At 41.9% G+C, this 25704-nt stretch overlaps 1 protein-coding gene across 1 annotated transcript; it reads right to left on the bottom strand.

Moving 5' to 3' along the window:
- Window positions 1-1762: 1762 nt before the first annotated feature.
- Window positions 1763-19106, bottom strand: LOC106929675 (myocardin). Its single transcript, XM_015006766.2, has 15 exons — window positions 18724-19106; window positions 14469-14522; window positions 12918-12973; window positions 12383-12449; window positions 11517-11642; window positions 11213-11403; window positions 10378-10518; window positions 9669-9834; window positions 9411-9582; window positions 8591-8735; window positions 7911-8510; window positions 7729-7827; window positions 6869-6991; window positions 6734-6788; window positions 1763-6651 (listed from the first exon to the last, which is right to left on the bottom strand). Exons 1-15 carry the CDS (start codon window positions 18776-18778, stop codon window positions 6236-6238), a joined length of 2466 nt encoding a protein of 821 aa, XP_014862252.2. The 5' UTR covers window positions 18779-19106; the 3' UTR covers window positions 1763-6235.
- Between the last annotated feature and the right edge of the window lie 6598 nt (window positions 19107-25704).

The raw sequence follows: 25704 nt of genomic DNA on the forward strand, positions 1-25704 counted from the left end.
CATCACAAACTCTTTGATTTCCCGTCCAGCAAACCCGCCAAAGGTCTGTTGTAAGTTGGAGCATCTCTGAATTATTTACTAATAAGCTGCAACACAAAAGACTGTTTGTACAGGAAATACATCAATTTTTCATGGACTGTTTCACAAATATTTGTTCACTGAAAATAACAGTTATGGAAAATAATTCACCCTCTTTTCTGTTCTTATTCTCACACTTGAATGCTTAAGGTAGTCAAATAAATGTTATCAAAGATAGACTGAGTAAATTAATTAATCTTTTTAAGATACCTATAATCAATCATATTTTTTGGTTTACTTTCCCTAGTAACACTCGACGACTTAAATAAATCCTGAAGTAGACTTAAAGATCTGAAAAAGCAACCAGAAGTGCTGGTGCATTGATGACTTATCTAGGTTTTGTTACAAAATAACCCAAAGCATGGCAAGCTGACCTTAACTGAGTCAAGATCACCTTTCATGATTCCACAGTTCAAAAAATAGAGTGGGCAAAAATGGAAAAGATCCTTCTCACATTTGCCAAAAAACGTCTTAGTGATCTCTAAGACGGAGAAGACAGCAGTGAATCTCATCGTAACGAACATAAAACTTACAAAGCACTTCAGATAAAAAATATTGTATCAAACATGGTGGTGGCAGGGTGATGGTGAGGGATGTTGGAGCATCAGAACCTGGACGACTTGAAGAATCCTGCTCTCTAAAAGCAAAACACTAAATGAGAACATCAAAGAATAATTTTATCATGTTTTGCAATGATGCAAAGCACACCAACACGTTTGCCTCTGAATAGTCAAAAAAAAATCAATTTCAGATGTCTCATGAGCTTGAAAACCCCACAGTGTAGCAAAATCAAAGCAATTCCTCCAAGATGCAAAAGACTCACTCGCAAATTTCTGATGGCGGTTGTTGCCACAAAGGTTGGGATAACTTGTTGCAAAGTGTAGGAGGCGATTACTTTTTCACATAGTGCCTGGTTGGTTTGAACAGCTGTTTGCAGCCAAAAACAGATGAATCTGTTACTGCAGAAATAACCACGTCCTGCAGGCACATTAAACCTAAGCGTTTTCTACCACAGTTCAAAATGCAAAACTAAATCCTGTCCCGTGTTTAGCTTCGTGTGCAGCGCACACGCTACATCGAGTGGTTTTTCCTTTTAATAATCACCATGATGACGCAATCGCTGTCGGATTGGCCCGCCTCAGATAACAAATGAGTCTGTAAACCCTCTTTAAACGTCTCCATCCTAATTGTAGGAACATTTAACTGAGCTAGCATAAGTTATTTATAATGCACCATAAAGCTGCACCAGCTGTGCCAGAAACGCTTCAACAGGTCTAATAAATTTTTAATCACATTAAAGGTTTATTTCTCAGCTCAGAATCAACAGGACTATAAATAACCTTTTTGAAAAATATAATTTTTGCAGAGAGAGAAAGGCCTTTCGCAGAATAAATATGATTATACAACAAATTTTGTATTTCTGTTCCTCAGTGGAGCCAAAGAAGTTGCGCCTTCAGATTAATCAACTGTGTCATTACAAAGATTAACTATCGAGCTTTGTCTACGTTACTGAGGCTTTAAGAAAGTTTAAGAACCACACTGGTACAAATGAATATTTAATTCACTTTGTGATCATCCATATTTGATGAAACATAAAACGGGACAGCTGAAAAAAGTGATCATTAATTCTGTTCTCACTCGTTGCTTGATCACACGAAGAAGTACAAAAAAGCAGAAACAGGAAGAAAATCTATTAAGACTTTAATTTTTCCCTTTTCTTTTAAATACATTTTGCACAAAAATTGTGTTTTTCCATTAATAAGTTACATCATAAATAAAAGCGAACATACAGTATTTTGTCTTTTCACAATAAGTCAATTGTAGCAGCAACTGGCAAACCGGATTCCATTTATCTAAAGCACTCCAACGTACCCAGTCAAAAATTTCCATCATTGTAAAATAGAAATATTCAACCGGTTGCACTTTCACCGAGGTTTTACAGCAAACTCTGCCCTAGTTTTTTTTCTTTTTTTTTTGGAAATGAAATAAGAAACAATAAAAACAGGAGCATCAGCCCTTAAAGCAGTGGAAGTCACAGGAGGTAGCATCTTACTCTCCTGCCTATCAATTTTTCTGTTTTTTTTTTCTTGCAGCAGGCAACATTTATTGATCGCTATGATTATCATAGCCATCCATCCACATTTAACTGCATTTTTTCCCGTGTCGTCTCCATAGTGAAAGCTGCACTAGAGCTACTTCATCATAAAGCTGTAGCTCCGTGCTGAAGGTTTGCCGATGTACAGATAATCTTATTTTGATTCACTGTCCGTTATTTATCATGAGAAAGAGAAACAAAGAGGCAGAAACTCTGCATGGGAACATCATGGTCTGAACATTCACGGGAAGGTGGATTTTAAGAAGTCTGCTTTCCGGAGATCGCAATGCAGATGACATTTTCCTTTAAGGAGAAGGAGCCCAGCAGAATATAAAGTGATCCCACAGAGAGGGTGGCCAAATGATTAAAAGGATTCAGTCCAAACCTTCCTACATGACAGATGGGACACGCAGCCAATTAAAATCAAAGTATAATGTTCTGTAGATTAGATCCTTTATCTGGATTACATTAGTGAAGCACAGAAAGGTTAATGCTTCCTGACCTTCGTCAGACTTTGGTTCATTTATATACATAGTTTTGTTCAGCAAGGTTGGAAAAAAATCTACATCGGTACCTGAATGTTTATACGCAAACAAATGACAAGTGAAACTCCTCAGAGTCAGTAGACTGCGTGGATTATGAAATCAGCAGGAAAACACGCTGGAACACAAAACTTTTAATTTGTTCATTAATCTATTTTTAGTTTCAGATCTCCCTCAATTCTGGCTTAAAGGTAACAAGGTGATGGAAATTTTCCTCAGAGGTTTTGGTCCATATTGACGTGATGTTGCTGCAGATTTTTTAGTTGCACATTCATGATGTGAATCTCCTATTTCACCACATCCAACAGGTGCTCCTCTTATTAGAGATCTGATGACTGTGGAGGCCACCGGAGTGCAATAAAATCATTCAAGAAACGACAGGAAGATTTGAGATTGGTGACATGGAGCCATCAGAAAACAACCACATTGTCACTGTAAAGAAGTGGACACTGTCAGCGACGGCTCTGAGGCAGCCTGTGGCTTTTTTTTTTTTAGATCATGTTTAGTTGATAGAAAGGGGTCCAAAATGTGCCAGATATCCCTCACAGTATTACATCACTACCGATGTAGTGATGTAATACTACATATCTATGTAGTATTACATAGTGATACTACATAGTGTACCACTATGTCGTAAGAAGCCATTCCGGCTTCTTATCCTCGATAAGAAGCCTGAATCAGGGATAAGAGGAAAAACGGATCCATGCTTTACATCAAATTCTGACTCAAACATCTGAATTTCACAGCTGTGATAACAATTTTCCAATCTGTTGCTGTCCAAACGTGGTAAGTCTGTGTGAATTGCACCCTCAGTCCGCTGTTCTCAGCTGACAGGAGTGGCACTGGATGTGAGCTTTGGCTGCTGTCATCTGCAGTCTCTGCATTCAGAGATAGTATTCTGGACACATTGGTTGTAAGAAGTGATAATTTTTTCCAATTCTCCTCTAACATCAACGAGGTATTTTGTGCCCACAAGATCTTTGGATTGATTTCTGCAAATCCAAAAGATGAAAATCCCAGTAGCTTCTGAAATATTCCAAAATGTCAGCCTTGCACAACCAACCATAAAAGTCACTTAGATCCTTTCTTTCCCAGCCTGATGTTTGGTTGTAACTTCAAGCCAACGAAACGACTTAAAACATAAAGTTTCTGTCATGTGATTGGCTGGTCGCTGATGGTGTAGGCAAACAATCCAAATTGTACACCTAATAATGCACTTTGTGTTTTGCGTATTATGACATACAGCAGTCATTTCATTAACGCGTGACAACGGTTGTAAGGAATTAATTTGCAGTAACTGAACAGGTGTCGCCCTGGTGTTTGGTGATAACTTGTGCTAAAATTGGATTAAACTGCCATGGGGTGAGCACTCAACAGGAGGCAGAGGCCACCGAAGGTTAATCAGGGAACAAAATGACCACCTGTTTTTGCTACACGATGAAGAAACTCTTACTCAGCTGATTGGTGCATTTGTGTAAAAACTTTTTTTTTCCCCAGTGGTGGTTGCCTGATTGCTCTCCTGTGGAGTCATGACTTCAGGAAGGTAATGTGTTTTTTTTAATTTTTTTCCTGCTGATTTTGAGTTTGTGCTGTAAAAACACCAGTGACGATGAAGGAAGTGAGGACACCGAGGTTTTCTGCGTCCTGCTTCATTTCAAGGACCTTTTAACGGTAAGTAAGCAATTAATTTTGCATTACTTGTAAGTAAACACAGAGAGTTTGTACATCTATGCAAACATAAGCAGACTTATGTGCAGAGTACCACATTAAGAAGAGCAGTAAAAGCATACATGCCTTACAGAGACATACAAGTACATCCGCAAGGCAAACGCACACTTCTTGTTCTGCCAGGTTTCTCCCTCCGCATGCCGACTGTGCATCTGGCATCAAGGTTAAGGTCTGGAGACACACGCAAGCTGTGAGCTCTGCCTGGCTTTCACATACTCTGAATGGGCTTTATGAATGGCTGTGACTCAAAGACTGAGTGAACACCGGGGTGCCGCCGCACTCAACCCAATCCGACAACGGGTTCTGGAGAAAAGTCAAAAACCGACTTGCCTCCCAGCACAGCCAGCAACCGTGTTCAACTTAATACGCCGACAGGTTTTCTTTTGCTGCTTGAGCCAAAGTGCTTTTGAACACCCCTCTGCTGCGTCTCAGTGTTCACGGGGTGCACGACTGCATCTCTGTGTTTGTTCTCATTGTCCTGTCGGAGAGGCGTCTGACTAGACGGCTGCAGTAAAGTCGGCTCTCGACGTTGCGTGGAGCCGGTGACTCGGTTCTGCAGGTCAGTCGTGGAACGTACAACGAACACACTTTGTGCAATTCATTACAGTAAGAAAACTATCCACAGTTTATCATACAAAGGAAATGCAAACACGAAGCGCCTCGCAAAAGTATTTCACATCCCTTGAGATTTTGAGGCATAATCTTGAGAACATTTTTTTTTGTAAAAAATAATCTCAAACATGTGACGCACAAATGTATTCAGTCCTATACTCGCAAAAAAATAAATCCAGTGTAATCATTTGCATTCAGAATTCACATTATAGGCAAACAGAGTTCACCTTTGTGCATTTTAATCTCAGCTTAGATACGAACTGCTCTGTCGAGACTTTAGAGGTTTGTTAAAGGATATTAGTGAGCGACCAGCTTCATGAGAAGCGGATGGCATGACAACTTAAAGCCACTCGGGTCCAAACTGTTTGCCTTCGAAGCCAAACCTGGAAAATTTAAACCTTTAATCACAACATTAATTAAAGCAAAAATGCAAAATTATTTTGTTGCATTTTTTGCAGCTGTCGTTTTACCTGCTCAACAACAACATTTTTATAAAATCTGTATATCTGCATAAGAGCCAGTACATAAAAAGGCTGTTTTTATGGCTTGCTAAAAGAAAAACAGAGCATTTCCAAATGTATTGGGTCATCAATTCTTGACTTGTGGTCAGGGGTCAAACAAAATCATTTCAAGGGCCACAAGTAGCCCCCAGGCCACAGCTTGGACACCCCGGATGTAAACTATCAGGCTGAACGACGGGAGCATAGTTTTCAGAGTTCAGAGGTTGACCTTTCGACAACTCTAAAAAGTACCGCCCCAGCGACAGTGTAATGGTTTAGATGAAACATGTTCATATGTTAGGAAGGCCTGGTTAAGATCTAAACCTAAATTCAATTTAAAATCTACATGGTGTTGAAAGTTAAGCTCACAAATAACATTATTTCAGTCTGAAGGAATTTAAGAATAGACAAAATGAGACATACCTCTAGATGCCTTGCAGCTGTCTTGCACTGAAAATTGGTCCTCTCACTAAGAAGGGCTGAATCTTTTTAGATTTTTAAAGTAAAGTGTTTTGAAAACTCCTTCCATGTTATGATCATGCACCACTTTGTGTTGCTCCATCAAAATCCCAATAAATTACAATTGAGACTTTTGGTTGAAACGTCACAACATGTCGAAATGTTCGCGGGATATGAATACTTTTTCGCTGCGCCGTGTTTGCACACCATCTTTTACATCTTCACCACTGCTCTATCAAAAGATCAAGCACTCGATTCACATTCAGATCCGAATCCAGACTAAAATCGGATTCGACAAACGGAGGTTTTGGCGGGGTGAGAGGGTGGAGGCCTGACGTGAGGGTTTCGAGCCAGTCGGCAGCGTCAAACTGTGCAGGAGCCCGCCGTTTCCGTGACCTTCTAGTCGAAGGCGAAGGGGAGGTGCAGATTGGGAGAGGCGGAGGCGCAGGGACGACCTGGCTTGGGTTTATTACAGCAGGAGACGGAGGGAGCTCCAGCAAGAGAGAGGAACAAAGAGGGGACGGCAGGAAGTTGTCATCTTGCTGCTGAAAAGGCTGGGGCTGCTCAGCTTGAGGGGCAGGGGAGCGGTCAGGAAGTGAGTGTGCAGCAGATTTATGATCAGAGGCCTCAAGAGAGCCTGGAAGCAGGGTACAGTCGAAAGGATTAGACAGATACGACGACATTAAACATGCATTTCCAGTTCCCTATTCGAGACTCACCATCACAAATAAGTGGCTCATCTAGAATATCATCAATAGACTGTCGAGGGTCCATCTGTCGCAGAGAGAAAGAAAAGATGCTTCAGTCCTGAGCTCAAAGATCTCTCAGTGACTCCCTTTTTTCCTCAGACCAACCTGGGCTTTCTGAATCGCCTCCTGCAGCTCTTCCTCCAAGCTGCGAACGCCAGGTGAGGTCTGAGGTGGACTTGCTGTAATCTGCAGTGGCAGCTCGAAGTCATGGCCAATCACATCACACGGCTAGCGGCAAAATCACATGATTGGACAAGACAGTTTAAATCAGTTGACAGGTGAGGATGGGTGCTCATTCACATGAGGAAAGTGATAAATGTTTTAAGGCACAGTGATTCAGAGCGCAGCCTGGAGTAATTGCTCTTAACGTTAACGGCACTTTGCCAAAGTATTCATTCCTCTTGAACTCAACAAACTTTAATGTATTTTACTGGGGGATAATGTGACAAGTCAAATCTTTGAGAACTGCTATCCTGCACCTATTAGGGTGCACCAGCCTAGAGTTTGACACAGCGCAGCACTAAAGCTAACCACAACAGCTGAAAGTGTAACAAATGTTGCAGTTTTGGATCCCGATTGAACCGTCTACCAAAGCATCAGGTGTGTGGCATGAGGTATAGTATCAACTGGGAGCCTTGAGCCTTTTTTTCTAGGATCCTACCAGATTTGTGGAGTGTCTGATTATATTTGTCCTGTTGAAAAATTCTTACACCTGACCAGTCGATCTCAGCAGCTCCTCCAGAGTTACCATGAGCCTCTTGGCTAATTTACTGCTCAATATTCTCCTATTAATTAACCTATTTCCAGATTCTGTCAAAATTCAAACACCATGTATTACTTTGCTTCCACTTCACACTAATACACCAACAACTGCTGTTGGTTTGTTTAGGTTTGTGGTTGTAAAGTGCTAAAATGGGAATATTTTGTAAAACATACTCTATGTCTGTATGACTTGAGCATATTACCTGAGCAAACAACACCTCTGTTTGCGCATTTAGTTCTGCCTTCCTTTTTAGGCATCCCGGATCCTGTTGCAGGAACGGATGAAGGGATCCCTCCCCAGACTGGTTGGGGAGAAGTCACATTTATGCAGCACTGCCACTAATATATCACAAGCTTCCCAAATCTTCTGTAGCAAAACACTCACCTCAGTACCCGCTTGCAGTACGCCATACTCAGTATGCCGGCTCCTCTTCCTCTCCCGCTTCTCCAGCTTCACGCTCAGCTCTAGATGCTCCTGCTGCTGTTCTCTGTCGGTTCTCCAGGGAGTCCCACACTGTAGGGGCGAGGAGGACGACATGGGCAAACTGGGACTCGGAGTTCCTGACGCAGTGCTGGCGGGATCCAAGAACACAGTGCTGCTGAGACCACACTGTTCACCTGCCAAACTGACTGACGCAGCGTCTGCGAACGCTTTTGGGACGGCGTTCAGAGTCCCGTTTGGGTCTCTGTTGGGACCGTCACTGAGAGTCCCATTAGGAATCCCCCCGTCTTGAATGTACAGCTGTTGGTTCGGGCTGCTGCCGGGCGAGCTCAGCCTGAAGCCGGGGCTGGAGCCAGGGCTCTGACAGGGCAGCAGCGGGGCACAGGGAATGAAGGGCTCCATGCTGGTGCCCAGCTTGCTAAGAGGAGCCGGGGCGGGGCAGGCGTGCTGAAGCTGGAAGGGACGAAGGCGCTGCAACAAGGCCGGCTTGGTTCCAGAGACAGGGAGGCCACGTTTACGCAGCTGCTGCCTCAACTCCGACACCTGGGGGAACGGTCAGCGAGCGTCACCAGCTTCTTCTAGTCATTAATGATGATTAGTGGGAGAATATGTGTACATTTTACCGTTAGATCAACAAGATTTGCAGGAAGAGGCTCTGGTTTGGAAGTAGGATTTGCGTCCGTCTGAGTTTGGTTTGTTGTGGCAGGAACAGGTTGGAGGCTGAGCGGTGAGGCTCCACAAGACTTCACCAGATCATTGTGATCTCCACTGGAGGAGTGACAGAGCGATCGACTCAGGTAAAATGTCTGGATCAATAATCAGATACCTTCACTGCTGGGTGTTGGTCAATTCACCTGATCTATGACGATTCATACCCGTTTCATTTAGGTAGTTTTATGCAGGGTTTGTTTGGAGTCCTTGCTCTCAATTTTCCAGATCTGAACAAGTGGGGAAAAATGTTGCATTTTCCAAAATGTTTTTTTCTGTTATCCCAATTTTTTTTGGTTTAAATTTGCATTTCAAAAGAATAAAATGTATTCTTAGAAATATTTATATTCACTTCAAATCTATCATCCTTGATTTTCCAACTTCTTTTTTTTTTTTGCTTTAATGATACTTAATGAGAGAGCCCACAATATAAACACAAAAAACTACAAAAAGAGCAATTTTTCTGCTTTCTTGCTACCTTGTCCATGTCTGAACTTGTTCAAACAGAATAACGGCATCAAAATGTACAAACTCTGCTTTAAAAAATTAGTTTTTCGTATAGAAACACACTGTCTTCATTTGACAAAGCTAACTGTTGCACATTTGCTGATGTAACTTCTGTGAAATACAACATTAATGAAGCTGGACTGAAAGCAAAGTGCAGGTACCAAAACGTTTTTTTGATTAGGTGCAATGGTGAATTGACCAGACAGCTCATCGGTATTGTTTGCATACCTCGGTACAACTGCAACCTCCTGCGGCGGCTGTAGTCGCTGCTGCTGCTGCTGCTGCTGTTGACTCTGCAGGATTTGAAGCTGGAGGAAGACCTGCTGTTGTTTCAGCAGATGGGAGTAGGCGGGGTCTAGCGGCTGCGCTGGGGCAGGGCTGCTCTGCTTAGCTCCTCCCGCTGGAAAACATGGGAGTGAAACATGTTAGCAAAACGAAGGAATATTTCTGCAATAAATGGAGAAAAGCAGAGCTTAAGTTGAGCACCTCCAGTCCCAGACGCTCCCTTCTGGTCTGGAGGAATGTACTGATGATACTTGAGTTTCTTCATCTTGGGTTTGATGTCCCGCGGTTTCCGTGGGCGGGTAAGGTGATTGAAGTTTAGGGAAGGGGGCAAAGACGAGGGGCAGATCGGGCTGGGAGGCCGAGCTGTCTGTAAACACACACATTGCCAACATCTCTCTAAACAGTAACCATGTTACATACAAATACTTTCCACATGCAGAGTTTCATTGGAAATGTCAGCTCGCTGTAAAATACTTGACATGTTTGGCCCTTGCTAAAGTTACATTCTTTATGTATAAATGCCTCACAAATGTCCTGATGACACCGTGTGCCGCCTCTGACCTACACCACCGGGGTTTATGTGTGAATATGTTAACCTACATGGGAAGCGCCGACTCCCCCCTAAAGTACAAATTGACAGTAATGACTGCAGGGCAGCTTAGAACAGAAAAAAAGCACAGGATTGGCCGTCCTGTTAGCTTAAGGACCGCCACAGAGCTTTTCTGTGAACTCCACCACAAAACATGCATGAACAAATTAGATGACTTTTAGATATACTTATTTGTGTTTTGCTATAACTGTATCTTCCAGATTAATATAAAAAATAAATAAATGAATAAAAAATACAAAAGCGTTGATGGAACCAACAAAAACCAAACTGAAATGATGTTGTCCAGAGACTGGGTGATACCTTTGGCAGCAGGGGTGTCGTCTGAGCGGTCAGGAACATCCCGTTTGGTCTTCCAGTTGGTGCCAAGGAGTTTGATTCACCCAGCGTCACGCTCAGAGGTTGTCTGACGCCCGCGGTTGGCGGAAGCAACGTCAGACCGGACTGAAAGCATAAAAGAAACAAAGTGCATTTCAGAAAATGATGACATTTTTTTCTGTTTGTAAAGCAAGAAGAAAAACAAAATGCAAACTTTCCCCATTTTAGAAATTAATCATCTTTATTGTATTTCAAATGTTATGCGTTTTTGGTAATGTGTTTATAATATATTAGCAAAATGTACAGTGTGGCACACACTCAAATTATAACTCATCTGTATTTGAGGGATACAAATAATTAGTCTTAACTAAGATTGTTAGGAATTATACATTTCCAGGTGGGCGGGGCCTCAATGATTTATGCTGGATTATCATAACCGACAGTAAGATGGTTTGATTTAACGTATGATTAAAGAAAAACCCCAAAAAACAACTAACATTTAAGTGATGTTCATACTGGGTAACTGAAGTGACGTTTATGTAGCACTTGCATACATTTTATTGCAGTGAGTCTTAGTTATATGTGGCATCTCAAAGCTACAATGCGACAAGATTTTCATCCCAGGACTGTGTCAGTCTGGAATAGCCTGTGATATAATTACAAATGTTCAGTTTCAGATGCAGAGAAAGATGGAGCTGAAGTATTTATTTAAAGTTTCATGCAGCCACATGGTAAAAAAAAAAAAAATGCAGATATGCAGGTTTCTGACAGGGTTGTTCACCAGACAGTAGTGTTAATGGCTTTCTGCTGTCTTCAATACCTGTGCATGACTGGGACTGTTATTAAGGGTCAGACCCACAGCTGAGCAGTCACTTAGTGGTTGGTCAACTGGGAGGCCCGGCAGGGAGGAAATGGATGCCGTTTGGAGAGCGGCATGCTGCTCCGTGTTTAAAGACGAGATGGAGGAAGAGATGTCCTCTTCGAAGACATCAGCAGGGAACGAGGCAGAACCTGAGGAAACCACCGGTCCAGGGATGCACGATCAAAACAGCAAGCGAATAGGATTCTGGGAAGAATTTTTTTTCCAAACGTGTCGGTATGTGTGTTGCCGAGTATTTATTTACCATTCTCCAGGGGCAACGTGTGCTCAAGCTGTTGCTCTGCGGCTGCTGGAGGTTGCTGGATCCTCTCAGTGAGGGTCTGCGAAGGGCGAGCCTTCCTCTGCCTCAGGGCCCCACATACAGTCCTCTCTATGGGTGGAAGACAGAAGGAGGAATGTTGCAGATTAAAAGGAGAGAACAGGACAGATGGGAGATCAGTGCAGACGGAGAGAGAGAGAGAGAGAGAGAGAGAGAGAGAGAGAGAAGATCGGAGAAAGCGAAGCAACAGGACTAGAGAACATATGTGATGTGAGTGTGCAGAACAGCTTCGCCACAGGCAGTGAGTCCCAGTCCAAACCAGCAGAGGCATCAGGAAATAGTAAACACTTTTTCCTGCAGGGAAATGTGTCGCCTTGGATGTGTGCACACACAGTCACTCTCACCGTTTTTTTGTTTTTTAAATGTCAGAAAAAAGAGCTTTTAAAGAAATTACATCTTTTTGAAATGCCTGATACTATAATAATAGCTCTTTTAAATCAAAGGCAGGGTTAGGGGGTATGGAAATGAAGAAGATGAGAGTTTAGAAGAGGGAGAGATTAGAGAGAGAAGAAATGATGACTCCGATTGTCAGATTGGCGCGTTTATCATGTGCTGTCAGTCACTGATGTGTCGGCTTCTTTTAAAGCAGCGTTACACTATGCAGCAAGGTCACGCACACACACACACACACACATGCGCGCACACACACATCTCCTCAGCTACTGCACAGCAGATGTAACGCAGACAGAGACGGAGTGCCAAGAGGGCAAATCTGTTATTGTGCACAAAGCTGAAGGCGGAGAGAGTAAAGCAAGAAGCAGACAGCAGCTTCACCGTCTGCTTGGCATCACCTTGTGCAGTTTCAGTGCTCAGACCACCAGGGGGCAACTTCTGAGTGGCACCATCCTCAGTTTGACGCTGCATCAGAAAACGTCAGGTCAGTTTATTCAAATGAGTCCAGCTTTATTACACTGCTTTCTATATTCGTGGTATGACTGGCATGACACAGAGCTGCAAAGACTCTCAATTCACTCCAAATTTATTCTTTTTATCAAACAAACCTGTTGTCTCTTCTCTAAATAAATGGATCTTTAGTAGTTGCCCTAAATATATAAATATCCTCTAAGCATATTTATAAAAAGCAATCTTTTTTGGGGGGTGTGTAGACAGATGGCCGCAAAATCCTAATGCATCAATTATGAAAGATCAAGAGATGTTTCAAATTATTGCGTTGATTTGCTAAAGTTACAGTTTTGTGAAATTTGAAGAAAGTAATGTTTTGGGTGCTATGCTAATGTGTTTATTATATTCTCCCACATGCAGTCAACTTCAGAGGTTTGTATGGCTTGAAATACATGACTTGTTATATTATATTGTACAGCTTACATGAGCTTCACTCCGTTTCTTCTCTGTTTTCTGATGAGTGGAGGCAGATTTCAACCCTGCAGACAAAACATATGAATGACAGAATGTAAAAAAAAATAATTATAATTTTATAAAAACAAAAGAAATGGAAATAATATCCACTGAAAACCTTCAGATTTTCCACTCATCCCTGCAAGTTACAGCATGAAGAACCGTAGAAGTGAAGCCGGTCTGATCAGAGGACTACAGTCATTTTTTTCTATTTCTACATTTCTAAACACATTCAGATATTGACTCCTCTATGTCTTTCTAATAGAGACAACTGACTGTGTTAGGAGCATTCTGCATTTACACTTGACTTTAATAAATCTGTACGTATGAACCAACAAACGTGAGGATTAATTCTTAGACTTGTACAATTTCTTTCAAATCTGGTTGCCGACAGTTTTACCAACTTTTAAGTTGATTTCAATCCGTCGGGCATCAACAAAACCATTCAGTCCTCAGGGTTTTATTTTGACTTACACCATTTATTCTGAAATATATTCATATTCTGCTGCAGAAGTCCAATCTCACACTCAAAACAGTTTATAAAGTGGAAGGAAACCTACCACATACTTATTGGTCAGCAATTCACCACAAGAAAATACCTAAACTTCTCAGTTACAGCAATAATTTAAAAGTTTAAATGAACTGGAGTCGTTACAAGCAAGACTAGATGAGGTTTATCTCCCAATCACACAGAATAAACAGGAAAGTGTAAAAAGTAACAATGTCTAAAGTTCACTTGTAGAGAACTGCAGCTCAGAGTGGAAACTTGGAGCTCACTGAGCCGTACAACACAGATCAGTGCAGTTTAATTTCTTCATATTGATTTTAAAAAGCACTAGTTTCACTGGGAGATTATTTCACTTACAACAAGACAGTTTTCCATGATATAAGTGAAATAATCTGAACTTTTTCAACATTAAGGAGTTACTGACTTAAACAAGCTCCTTTATTTTGCTGAAAAGTTACTTGAAAGTTAATTTTGTCATTTTTCAAGTGTACTAAGACATTTGCAATTGAAACCAGACAAAAGTACTTGGTAAGACGTGTATTTGCAGTGTGAAAATGAGATAAAATCTCCATAACATCCAGTGGACACCGTCTATGATTTGAGGGTCACGGCAGAAAAAAAGAAGCGATTTTGCTCTACCATCAAGGTGTAAATGTGTGGAGGGTTAGGGTTGGGTGCTGTGGGCCTGCTTCTCTTTCACAGGCCCCGAGAGCCTCGTTAGTGAGTCTAAATTTCTCAATTTGGGATTCTACTGCTGCAGAGAAAGATGAACAGTAAAATAAATGCTATAACAATATTTCCTCTGCCATTATTGCCATTTATTGCATCACGCTGGTGGATTAAAACATCATGTTTTTAAAGGTTTTGCCATTTTCACAAAAGGTTAATATGAAAAAGTAAATGAGATATGCATCGTCTGTGATTTAAAAGCGGTGGCTCTGCCGCGGTTAACAACACATGCAGCTTGCTGCCAGAGCAGAGCACTCAATCAAAGGTTAATAACACAAGCTAACCTGGGTCTGCATTGATTTCGCTCAGCCTTCGGTTCTGAATCCTCAGCTGCAGGACTGAAACAAAAAAAAAAGAAAAAAAGATGATGAGCTGTGCTGAGAGAAAGACAGATCTGGGAACAGAAATTCAGCCAAAGAAAAGCAGAAAGTAATCAATCCAGGGCACTTTACGAACAGCTCAATAATGCATGCTTGTGAATCATTTAGCCTGTAGATGGAGTATATATTCTTTAATGCTTATCACATAAAACGCACAGGTGAAGTGCAGGGTGCAGCTGGGCCTCTGGTACACTTTGGTGTGTACTGAGACCTGAGAAAGCAGGTGGGGAGGGGGCTGAGGTTTCTATTTATCCCTCTGTAAATCTATTTCTGTTGGTCCCATCCCCCCTTCAGCTGTCCCGCTCTCTTCACGAGCCTCTCATACATCCCGTCCTGCTCACGTCATGCTCATTTGTGCTGCTGGCCGCAGTCTTCCTGATTTCCTGTCTCTAAGTATGAAAGCGCAGGAATCTGTAATTAAATTGTTGTCTGAAACAAGTTTGTCGGCTCAGTTTCAATTATTCATTTGTCGTTTGCACTGTAGATGCCATGCAAACCTTTGACTTCGCTTCTAATCCTCTCAAAACTAAATATTGGTGAAGGTCAGGATCAAACAGGGGAATCGTGCTTCTTCAAAGTCCTCAAAAAACTAAATTTGCCTCCCAGTAAAACTCGAAAATGAGCATTTGTGATGAAGGCCTACTAATAAAAAAAGATCACAGCCCAAACAGACTACAATATTCCCAAACGCCCAGTCACGACGCTTCCTTCGGAGACGTTTACTGGAAGCAGCTCATGTATGTACAGACGAGATTTGGAGCAGAGCAGCTGCCGAAAGAATCCTGTTTTCCAGCAGCTGTTTGAACACCTAGGGGACTGTCATTTTCTCGCCTTTCTATTTTGCAGCCATTCACGACAGCTGCCTGGGAATTCAGCAGCCGCTACAAGTTGTAGGAAATGTAGCATTAAAATATGCAGTGATGGAAAGGTTGTTTGTGGCAGAGTGGCTGTTGAATCCTAAAAGGATGTCACGCAAAAGCGCCTTTTTTAGGTGTTATTGTTAGTAAAAGCAAGTGCCGCGTAGTTTTTTTTAATTTATTTATTATTATTTACAGTATCAGGTTCAGTGTTAGTGTAGAGTTGAGTTCACTGGCCCAGTTTAGAAATTCAAACTGACTTTTTGTCCAAGCCCTCCAGCCTATTTTTACAAAATGACTAAATTTGTGCGTAGCAGCCAAATTCACCCAAGGCTTTTATTTTTTATTGATGACATCAGTGTGAAACATTTTTTAACACTCTTATCTTCCATGTTTTGTGTTGGGTTTTACACCACCTGAATCCCGTGGGTGCACATTATGGCGGTGGCTCTCAAAACTCTCAAAACTAACCCTACCCTGACCTTCAAATTCAATAAGACTGCCTTACATATGTAATACGGCATCCTTCTTTAGGGAACATATTGCTACACTTTGAAAGCAGAAACTGCTGAACAATACAGTGCTACTAGCTTGTAGCACCACTCCAAACAAACAGTTAGGAAATCCAACGCAGGTCAAATTTAAAACTGCTGAGGTAAGCAAATCATAGCGTATGCATCCACCAGGACTTGTCTAAGGTCTCTGTCTTTGTAGAAGCTCACCAGATTTTCTCTGCACTCCTCTTTTAAGAAATGTCAGAGAAATAACGTCATTTGGCTTGCTAACGTTTAGTAGCTCTTTATCACGGTTTGTTTCTATTCGTCTTGAAATGGTACCAAAATCTCCTCACAACTAAAGTCAGCCAGAATGCCACCTGTTGTACTTCCAGCGAAGTTTGAGAACCCTCCAAGGAAATGGGTGTTGTTGACGCTTTGTGGATGCGTCCACAGGGAGCCGCTGCTAACTCAATAGTCTTGTGAAGTTGTGCTGTTGAAAATGGCCAATACTTGATTTAAAGCGAAGGTCTGAAACACTAAGATGTTCTGCATCATTTGGAGCCATTTTTACTGTAACACTATCTTAATTATCTCCTTAGTAAAGACCTGTTCAGTAATCATTCATTTGATTCAGATAAGTTTGAGCAGGGATGCAAGAGAGTGTTGTTTTTAAGTGCCACCTGGTATCATCTGTGTTCTCTTTGTTTTTGCTTTAGTTATTTTGTTTCTGATTCTCAACCTTCAGCCGGTCGCAGCAGAGAGCAAATTCTGGGTCTGGTTTAGCTGGAAGTTTCTTCCTGTTGAAAAGGGGTAATTCTTCGTCTCATTCTTCCTGGAGATCCTCATCCTCAGGTTTGCTTTAAGGTCAGTGACTTGATGCAGTCAGCTATGCTTCCTTAGACAGCTTTAGCAACTGGCAAAAAAAAAGATCCACTGAATCTGACAGGATTCTGATTGTAATTCTGTCTAAATGATTTGAATGGATCAGAATGAATTCGATTCAATCTGGACCCAATTTAGCTTTATTGAATACAGTCTCCGCTTTTGTTGATTTGTTTCTCAATAAACAAAAATATTCAGCTGTATCCAAGTTACAACTTTCAACTCAACAGAAAATGCGCTGATGCACTGAAAATCTGCGCCTACAACTCAGATTGAGCCACCGCAGAGACCAAGTGTGTCACGTTGCAGATGCTCTAATCTGTTGACACGGGAATTGAATAAACCGCCTCTCACCGCAAGGCTACACACACGCTACACACACATCACAGCGGCCGAGTAAAGTCGGCCTAAGGGAGAGACCTGTCACTTGAAAATCCTGATTTGAAATCTTCCTCCAATGTGAGAAGATGACAAGTGTTTGATCTGTTCCTCCCTGTCCAACCAATTCTGCTGCACAAGTGCACAGAAGAAGTCAACAGCAAATTCAGCAGTGCGGCGAAATGTTGTCGCTACGGTTTCAGCGCTCAGTTCTGAAAAGAACCACATTTTATCCTGTTAACGCCATGATTTCAAGTCGTTTTATACATCACTGGCCACAAACGCATAACATGGACTGGATACTGAACAAGCCCCACATGTCACTCATCTCTTTTTAATCAAATCAATTTGATTATGTTTAATTTTTTTGTTTGTTTTGTTTTATATCTTTGTGTAAATACTGTGATATTCTGATATTTCAACACAAAATGAAACCTTGAGAATACATTAGTCAATGGCCTATTTCATAGAGAAACTTCTAGAATCTAGAGAGAGAGGAAAAAAAAGACCATACAGTTGTATTGAAATCTGTGCAGTTTGGTTCATAATTCATCCACTCTGAATCTGTTTTCTTGCAAAAATTTGAATTAATTTTACACCTAAAATATACCCATATTGTCAAATTTTATGCAGATTTCTACATGACTTGGCCAATGCTTTGAAGGAATCTTCATTCACTCAAAGTTTACCGTTTTTCATTTTAGTTATTGTTCACTTTAGTAACTAGAAATGCAAATTGCATCGTTGTTTTTGGCTTATTTGGTTATTATTTAAGGCAGTTACCACTTATGAGGATATCTCTCCACCAGCTATTGACATCTGGAAACTGACTTTCCCCCCTCAATTTTTCAATTTTTGCAAAATAGCTAAAGTATTACAATTGATTTTTAACTGGATTCATGTCTGGACTTTAACTGAGCCGCTCTAGTAGGTAAGTATGCTCCGAATCTTCAGCTCTGGCTGCAGGTTTTGTCCTGCTGGAAGGTCCAGTTTCAGATCATTTGCAGGTTTCATTTCATGACTGTCTTATTTAGCTTTGTGAATTTTCCCATCAGCTCTGACCAGTTTCCTGGTATCTCCTGAAAAGAAGAGTAAAAACTTTGCAGTTTAGAGGGAGACCCATGTCTTGAAAAGTTTTCATTTGTGCCATAATAAGATTTATTGTTTTGTTTGGTGGTTTGAACTGAGCTCTGCAATTTTCAAACTTTCAGAAACTGCTTTATAACGTAATTCTGGGTTAAATGTCTACACAGATGATTGGTTAAACAAGATTTTATTACAGGGCACCAGAGTGTAAGATGCTAAATACAGATGCACACAACTCTCTTTGTTTATAAAACATGTAGAAAACCTTCCCCTTCTACTTCACTATTATGTTCTGCCTTGTTTTTGTCTCACTGACGTTCAACTCTTGCTAACATACAATGACAGACATTCGCATATTTCTGACCGTAGTGAAAATTGTATGTGAAATGCAAAGCGTCTATTGTTGCAAAGCAGTTCTACTGGTTTAACTGGCATGTTTAACGTCCGGTTGGTTCTCACCTGACCGGAACTTGTTCCTGATGAGAAGCGACCTCTCGGAGGCCAGGAGAGTCATGGCGGAGCGGAGCAAAGGAAGTGGAGCCAGGAGAAAGAGGAAGTTCCTTGCGTCGCCTGACCAGGTGGAATGGGCTTCTGTCCTTCTGTCTCTCGCTGATTGGGAGACATCAGAGCCAAGGAGGGACGGGAGGTGGAGAGACAGATGCTTATAAATCTACTGATAGAGATAATATATTGATAGAGAGGCACACACACACACAGGCACAGCAGTGATAGACTGAGAAAGAAATGGAGACGTCTTAGACCTGCAGGCTGACTGAACTCTATGGCGAGCAGCTCTGGAAGCAGCAGGCCTCCCTGCAGACAGCCTGTCATAATCACACCGAGTGTCACAGAGGCCCACCCACAGCCAGAGACACAGCTAACGACACACAGAATTAAACAGACAAGAGGCAGAGCGAGGAGCCAGGAGGAGGAAGAGGAAGAAGAAGAGGGGAGCCAAGCTCGGATGAGTGACGGAGACAGAGAGACATCAGGGCCCCGAGGAGCCTGATTGTGACGGACAAACATGAAGTCACAACACCTACAGCGCGCCGCCACATAGCTACACAGTGACAGCAGCTTGTGAGCTGAAGGAAGAAGGGCTGACTCAAACAGAGAGAGCTGGAAATCTGCATAAGCCACATCAGCGCGCGCACACACAACCTATTAACAATATTGATCCGAAATAGCCGGCAGCAGAACACCCAGAGGAAGTCTGCCTGAGTGTACAAACACACACACATGCTGAGGAACGGCTGAGGCGATGCATGCTAATTCAGCTCCTCCTAGTCCCCGCTTGCATGAACACACGCCAACTTTGCTTATTTACGACACAAAAGGGTCCAAAACGAGGCCACTCGCTCGTTACCGCCATCCAGCAACAAGGAGCTGATTGAGATTTGGTGTCTGGCAGAGGCGAGGCTTCACTGCAGGGCACTGAGGGACGAGAAGGAGCTGCGAACGCTAAGAGAATAAAAGCAAGAGAATGAAAGAGAATACTTACAGGCAAAGGGAGAATTGAGTCTCTCGGGGGAAATTGGAGTGGATTTAAGATTAAATTGAGAGAGGTGCGAGACGGAGGGAAGAGAGAGAACTTCGTAGTGCGGTTAATGACACTTTCTGTCTTTCATGTTCTTTTCATGTCTTTTTTCCCTCCTGTTTCCACACTTCTTGGCTCTTTGTCCTGAAGGTGCAGAAGCAAGGAGGAGAAGGCTCTGCGGTTTCTCCGTCCCCTCACTCTCAAAACTTCTCTCCCTCTGCCCCGTCCGCCCCTGAAGCATCCCAGATCCTCGGTGCCAACTGTGAGGGACTGTCAAGCCTCACCCCCCACCCCCACTTTATGACCTCGTCTCCCATCCTCGCCCTCCTCCCTCAAAGCCAGTCACCCTCCCCTGACACCTGCTGGCTGCTTGACAGAGGCTCAGACGGGCGAGCTGCTCTCATGTTTGTACTTGACTCTGACAGGAGCAGAACCACAGATAAAAATTAGTGCAGTTCTTTAAAGAGAGGAGCTGAACTGGCACATAATGTGATGGTTAGAAAAGTGAAACCAGGATAAGAAGACAGTTTATTACACAGCAACAGGAGAAGCCCTGGAGTGTTTTGGACTCGCATCAAATTATGTGCTGCAGCAGGACTGCAGGCTCATATGCTCCTGTCAAGATACCTTTGGGTCACCCGGTAAAGTGATTTAGTAGTGTGTGTACATTTGTGTGTGTGTGTGTGTGTGTGTGTACGTGGCACCATGGAAAGTCACAGGTCAGTAAGTCTGCACGCTTTACAGCGTCTATATGCACCGGCCGTCAAGCGAAATCACCTGAGTTTCACCTCAGTGTTCAAGTTCACCTGGGGGGACAAAGAGGGGAGGGTCTGCCTGCATGTGCCCGCTCACGCTTTTACATGTGTAACTATAGGCTGTCAGAGGGACGGGGGGGAGAAGTGGGGTAAGTGAGTCTGTAGCTGCAGCACCTGTTCCTCCAGTTTGACAGACAAGCCGGTGTGTGTGCTGGTTCAGCAGGTCATGGAGAAGAGGGAGGGGAGGCGGAGAGAGAGGACGGCGAGGAGAGGGTGAAGCAACAAGCCGGCCGGTTGGTCAGGAGAGGAGGTCCTGAAAGAGAGGAAAAAAAGAGGCTAGATCAGTTTTATCTGAGGTGGAGATCCTCTAAATGCTTGAGGAAGTGTTCATGTTCAATAAACGGCATCACCTTTTGTTACATTACCACCACAAATGTCAGCTTATTAGGATTCTATATAATGGAGTGACACAAAATAACACAACTGTGAAGTTTGTTTAAAAAAAAATAAAACCTAAAGAGTGCAGTTTGCATTTATATTTAAACCTTTTCCTCGAAACGCCTGAATTAAATCCAGTCTATTTTAGTGTAACTTATTCTAAATTTAAGTCCAGGTGCTCTGTGACCAACTCAGATCAAGACAAAAAGCAGACAAGGTAAGGAAAAAGTTGTGTATAAGTTTAAGTCAGACTCCTGTTAAAGAACAAATCTAGTGTATTTGGAAGAATCACAAGAAGAAATGACATTGCTAAAAGAATGCAATTTGTTAAAAGCAAAGATGGAAGCAGTTCCTCTGGTCCTCCATCCATTATCTGTGGCTCGGTATCCACAAATGTCTTTTTCTACTCTCCACAATCGCTAGGGACCAGCATGTGTTTTTAAAAATATATACAATAAGGGTTTTTTTTAGGGGGGTAATTGTACTGAATTTTCACAAGATAAAGATCCTAAAAGTGCCACTAATATATTTTTTATTTTTATATTTTCTTGTCTATGTGTTGGAAATTGTGTTTTTTTACATCACAAAAAACATATAGAAGAAAATATATCCAATTTAAAAATGTTCCCCCACTTTATTTTAAAACATAAAAATAACAATAAAATAATAGTTCTTTAGAAATTGTCTCGTTTAGCTGGACTGCGGGCAGAAATTGCTTTTTTGGATTGTAAAAGTTTAATACCACTACCCTGAACAGGTTTCTAGGCTGGATAAAACAAGAAACATGATAAACATACGTTCACACATTTGTTAGCATGCTAACAAATTAGCATGCTAACAAATTAGCATGCATACTTTTGAGCTGTGGATGAAAACCAGCGTACCCAGTAAGCAAACTTCGTACAGAGAGAATCCCGGACCTTCTTGTTAAAGGCTGACAAAATACAAAAATACTTACAATACGAATGCGAAGCCGATAGACATGCTCCTGCGTGTAAATGTAGCCTATCTCACGGTTTTTAAGAGTTAGCCAAACAAAATTGTTTGGCTAACAAAATTTACATTTTGAAAAATGTAAATTTCTTGTAGTAATTTGAGAAAACATTTGGAAATAGTTAGAGGGGTGTTAATACTTTTGCGAGCCATTGTATTCTCCAGTGAAGGTTGCAGTGAAACAACTAATGGACCACAAACTGGAAGGGAGCCTCACTTTAATAAATCGCTAATGATAAAACCACTTTTCCAGGTACCGTCCACCCACTCTGTCTGTGTTAGTCTGAAAACCTTCTCCTCTCATGCTCAGAGAGTGCATTTGTCAAACACTCTCACGAACGAAACACATTAATAAAACCGGCTGCAAAGACAGAGAGACACAATATTGTTAGAAAGGTGATGTAATCGCTTTTCCTCTCCGGTCCCCCACCCCAGCTATGCCCTCTCCTCTGCAGCCGGGACTCCCTTTCTGATTAGCACCTGTTACCCTCCTTCTTTCTCCTTTCCTCCCCCCAACACACACACACACACACACACGCTGCAGGGTGTTAAATCCTGCACTGACTGACGAAGAGGCAGACTTGCACGGAGTTAACCTTCTCCCTCTAAAGTATCAGATTTCTCTTGGTCCTTTAAATGATGCGGAAAAGCACAAAAAGGGGGGGGGGGGGAGGGACTTCTGGTTGATTGAAGAGTGTGAGATAAGCAGAATCAGGTGGTTTCATATTCATGTCGCTCTCCGTTGATTCTGCAGAGCGCAGGTCGTTCTTCAGTGGCTGCACAGCTGCAAATATCCCTCCACCATTTGACAGATAACGAGCCAAACACGCAGCTCATCGTAAGTGTAAGCGCGCCACCACATGGTTCAGCTGCGCAATAGCAGGCGTTCAAGTCAGCAAAGAAACATTCATGGTTAGTTTAGCCTCCATTATTTTGTCTCTCAGTGGCTGTAAGGAGACTTTCTGATGCAACATTACAGGAAAGTAGGAATTTATGAAGGGCCAACATTTATATTAGCGAACAGAGGGCTAAAGCAGGCCGCTGTAACACTTCATTACATCTGCAGCCTCTTCCTGCTCATTTATCACCGACTCTATTCTCAATCCCCCCCCCTCCATCCTCTACCTTTATTACTTCAATCGCTTGGCAGTGTGCCTTCTGCCACTCAGTAGGCCCGCTGCCCTGTTTCACTTCAGGCAACCCAAACATGCACCTCACACACGCGCTCCCATTTCAAACACGCTCTATGTCCGTCATCCATCTGTCTGTCAGTCACTGCACTTTGAAGCTCGGTGCAATCTGGACCTGCACACACACGGAGGGCCATGTTCTGCACAATGCACCAGCTGGACTGCTGATGCCACACACCCAGCCTGCTGAATATTCACCATCATCATCATTGCCGTGCTGAGAGCACCTTGTAGGGTCATTGTTGCAGAAGCTCCAGCGGTGTCAATTACAGGGGACAAAATCTGTTTTGTGTCAACTTGTTCCCTTTCTTCCTGACAGAACCGTGCTGATTTAATGGCTGAGCTCTCAGAGTACTCTCTGCGGTGCGAATGCAGCACTTTCCTTTTGTATCGACTCTTGTCACCGCTTTTGTTTTAGGTGTAGGACTCAAAGAAAGAAGTTAAATTAATTTGCAATAATAAAAGTGGATAAAGCATTACACGAGCTACAACGAGGCGAGGGGAGAGCAGAAATAAACAAACAGTGGAGTTATAAATACTGACTGAAGTAATGTCAAATAAATGGCTTCTGTGCTAATGAGCCAGAAGGAGGAAACGCACTGTTCATAACAAACATTCAACTCCAAACCTCAATGCATTTCATTGGGATTTTATGTAATAGACCAACACAAACTAGTGCGTGATTGTGACATGAAAGGACTTTTTTTTATGAAAAAGTCTGAGAAATGCATGATAAATATGTCTTCATCCCCATAATTTATTTGGGATACCTGTGCTTTGCACATTTAGAGACAGATTTTTAGCTAAAGCCCAGTCACATTTGTAAAAACATATGTCATCAGACTTTTCACTCCTCATATTCCCCGCTATATTTTGGTCTAGACTTTGATTAGGTCACATAGTTCAAAGAATTCCTGACTGCAGAAACTTTAACAAGGTTCCCAGGATCTTAGGAAGAAAAATACCCCGCAGGATCACAGATCCTCCACCTTGTTAAAGTTAAGTTTTTCCTCAAATGCATCTTTTGTTTCATGCACAGATCACCCAAGGTGTTCACTTTTGAAAAGTTCGATCTTAGTCTAATCTGACCAAAGGAAACTGGTTCAGAAGACGTTTCAGAACTGCAGAGTAAACTCAACATAGTTAGGTTTATGATAGTAGGGGAACAATGCCTCTTTTCTGGTATATAGACATTATGGTGGCATGTGGGTTCAAATAGTTGTTTCACAAAGACACAGCGTAACTCAGAAAACACAAAAGCAGTTTATAATTTATTTAAGGACAAAAGGCTGTATAAATCAAGGTGTACAGAAGAATGTAATCACACTTTTAAATGTTGCTCTGAGTTTTTTTTTTGTGACCTTGGGATTTAATTCATGCTTTTACATGAATTAGATCGAGTTAGATCAAGTTATCTTTGTTTTATTTAGTTTAACTTAAATTACAAAAAGTTAAAGAAGAAGAAGAAGAAGAAGAAGAAGAAGAAAATACATTTGTATACTCTGTGTATTTAAAGTGAAAAAAATCAGTCTATTGATCTTCAGAGGCATCAGGAAGTAGAATTATGTATAACAACCATTAACAAAAATGGAAATACTATTGATAAATTTATGTAATAAATGCATAGTGTGTATATGAATAGACGTGTTAAATAAAATTTACTTTCTGATCTTAATCTACTGACGTTACCCTGCACCCCTGGACAGCTATGTGTTTGTGACTGAAATGCTTAATGGTGGATTATTTTTAGATTTTTTTTTTTTAATTAGTTGCTTCTTTGCTTATTTAACACTTTAATTTTAGACTGCTTCGACATCAAACACATAGCATCTGCTTTTGCAGTTTCATTGGAGCAAATCCTCTCTTCTCTCCTAAAATTTACTCTCCATTATGGCAGAAACTGGTTAGTTAACCTTTGAACATCTGCCACCTCTTCCACCCCTGCAGATATTATTTTACCAAACTCAAACAAAGCCGCTCAAAGCAGCGGCTAGGAGCTCCTTTTATCCGTGCAAAGACCAGCTGAGGAGCAAGAAAAGGGACGACCATGACGACCCAGTCGGGTCATTTCCGCCATTCTGTATTTAAAGGCTTATCTTGAGCTCAGCTCCGGTAGGCTTCATGGCTTAAATCGAGCAGAAAATTCAAAGAGCACCAAAAACAGAGGGCTGCCGTCCTAACTCAATTACTCCCTGAAGGCAGTCCAAGTGGCCAGCTTGCACACTCAGCCATCCACAATCTTTAATCTTTTTTTTATCACAAAGATCCATGCAAAGCCTCCTCTTTGGTGATTAATGTAGTGAAGAAAATCAAGGCCAGGGATTAGCCTAAATTAGAAGAGCGATACGGACCCTTGCTCTGGTGCTCGTTATCTAAACGAGTTTCTCATCATTTGGAGGAGAATTTGAGGAAAAAAATCAAGGTTAATCAAACACTTGATTCTGCTCAGCAGCTGCATGACAAAAGCTGGAAAGAAAAAAAAAGATGAAAGATGAAAACCGATACAAAGATGTTGACAAACAACAAA

Source organism: Poecilia mexicana, unplaced genomic scaffold, assembly GCF_051168715.1.
Source record: "Poecilia mexicana isolate PSO_F unplaced genomic scaffold, ASM5116871v1 scaffold_16, whole genome shotgun sequence".
Classification (NCBI taxonomy): domain Eukaryota; kingdom Metazoa; phylum Chordata; class Actinopteri; order Cyprinodontiformes; family Poeciliidae; genus Poecilia; species Poecilia mexicana.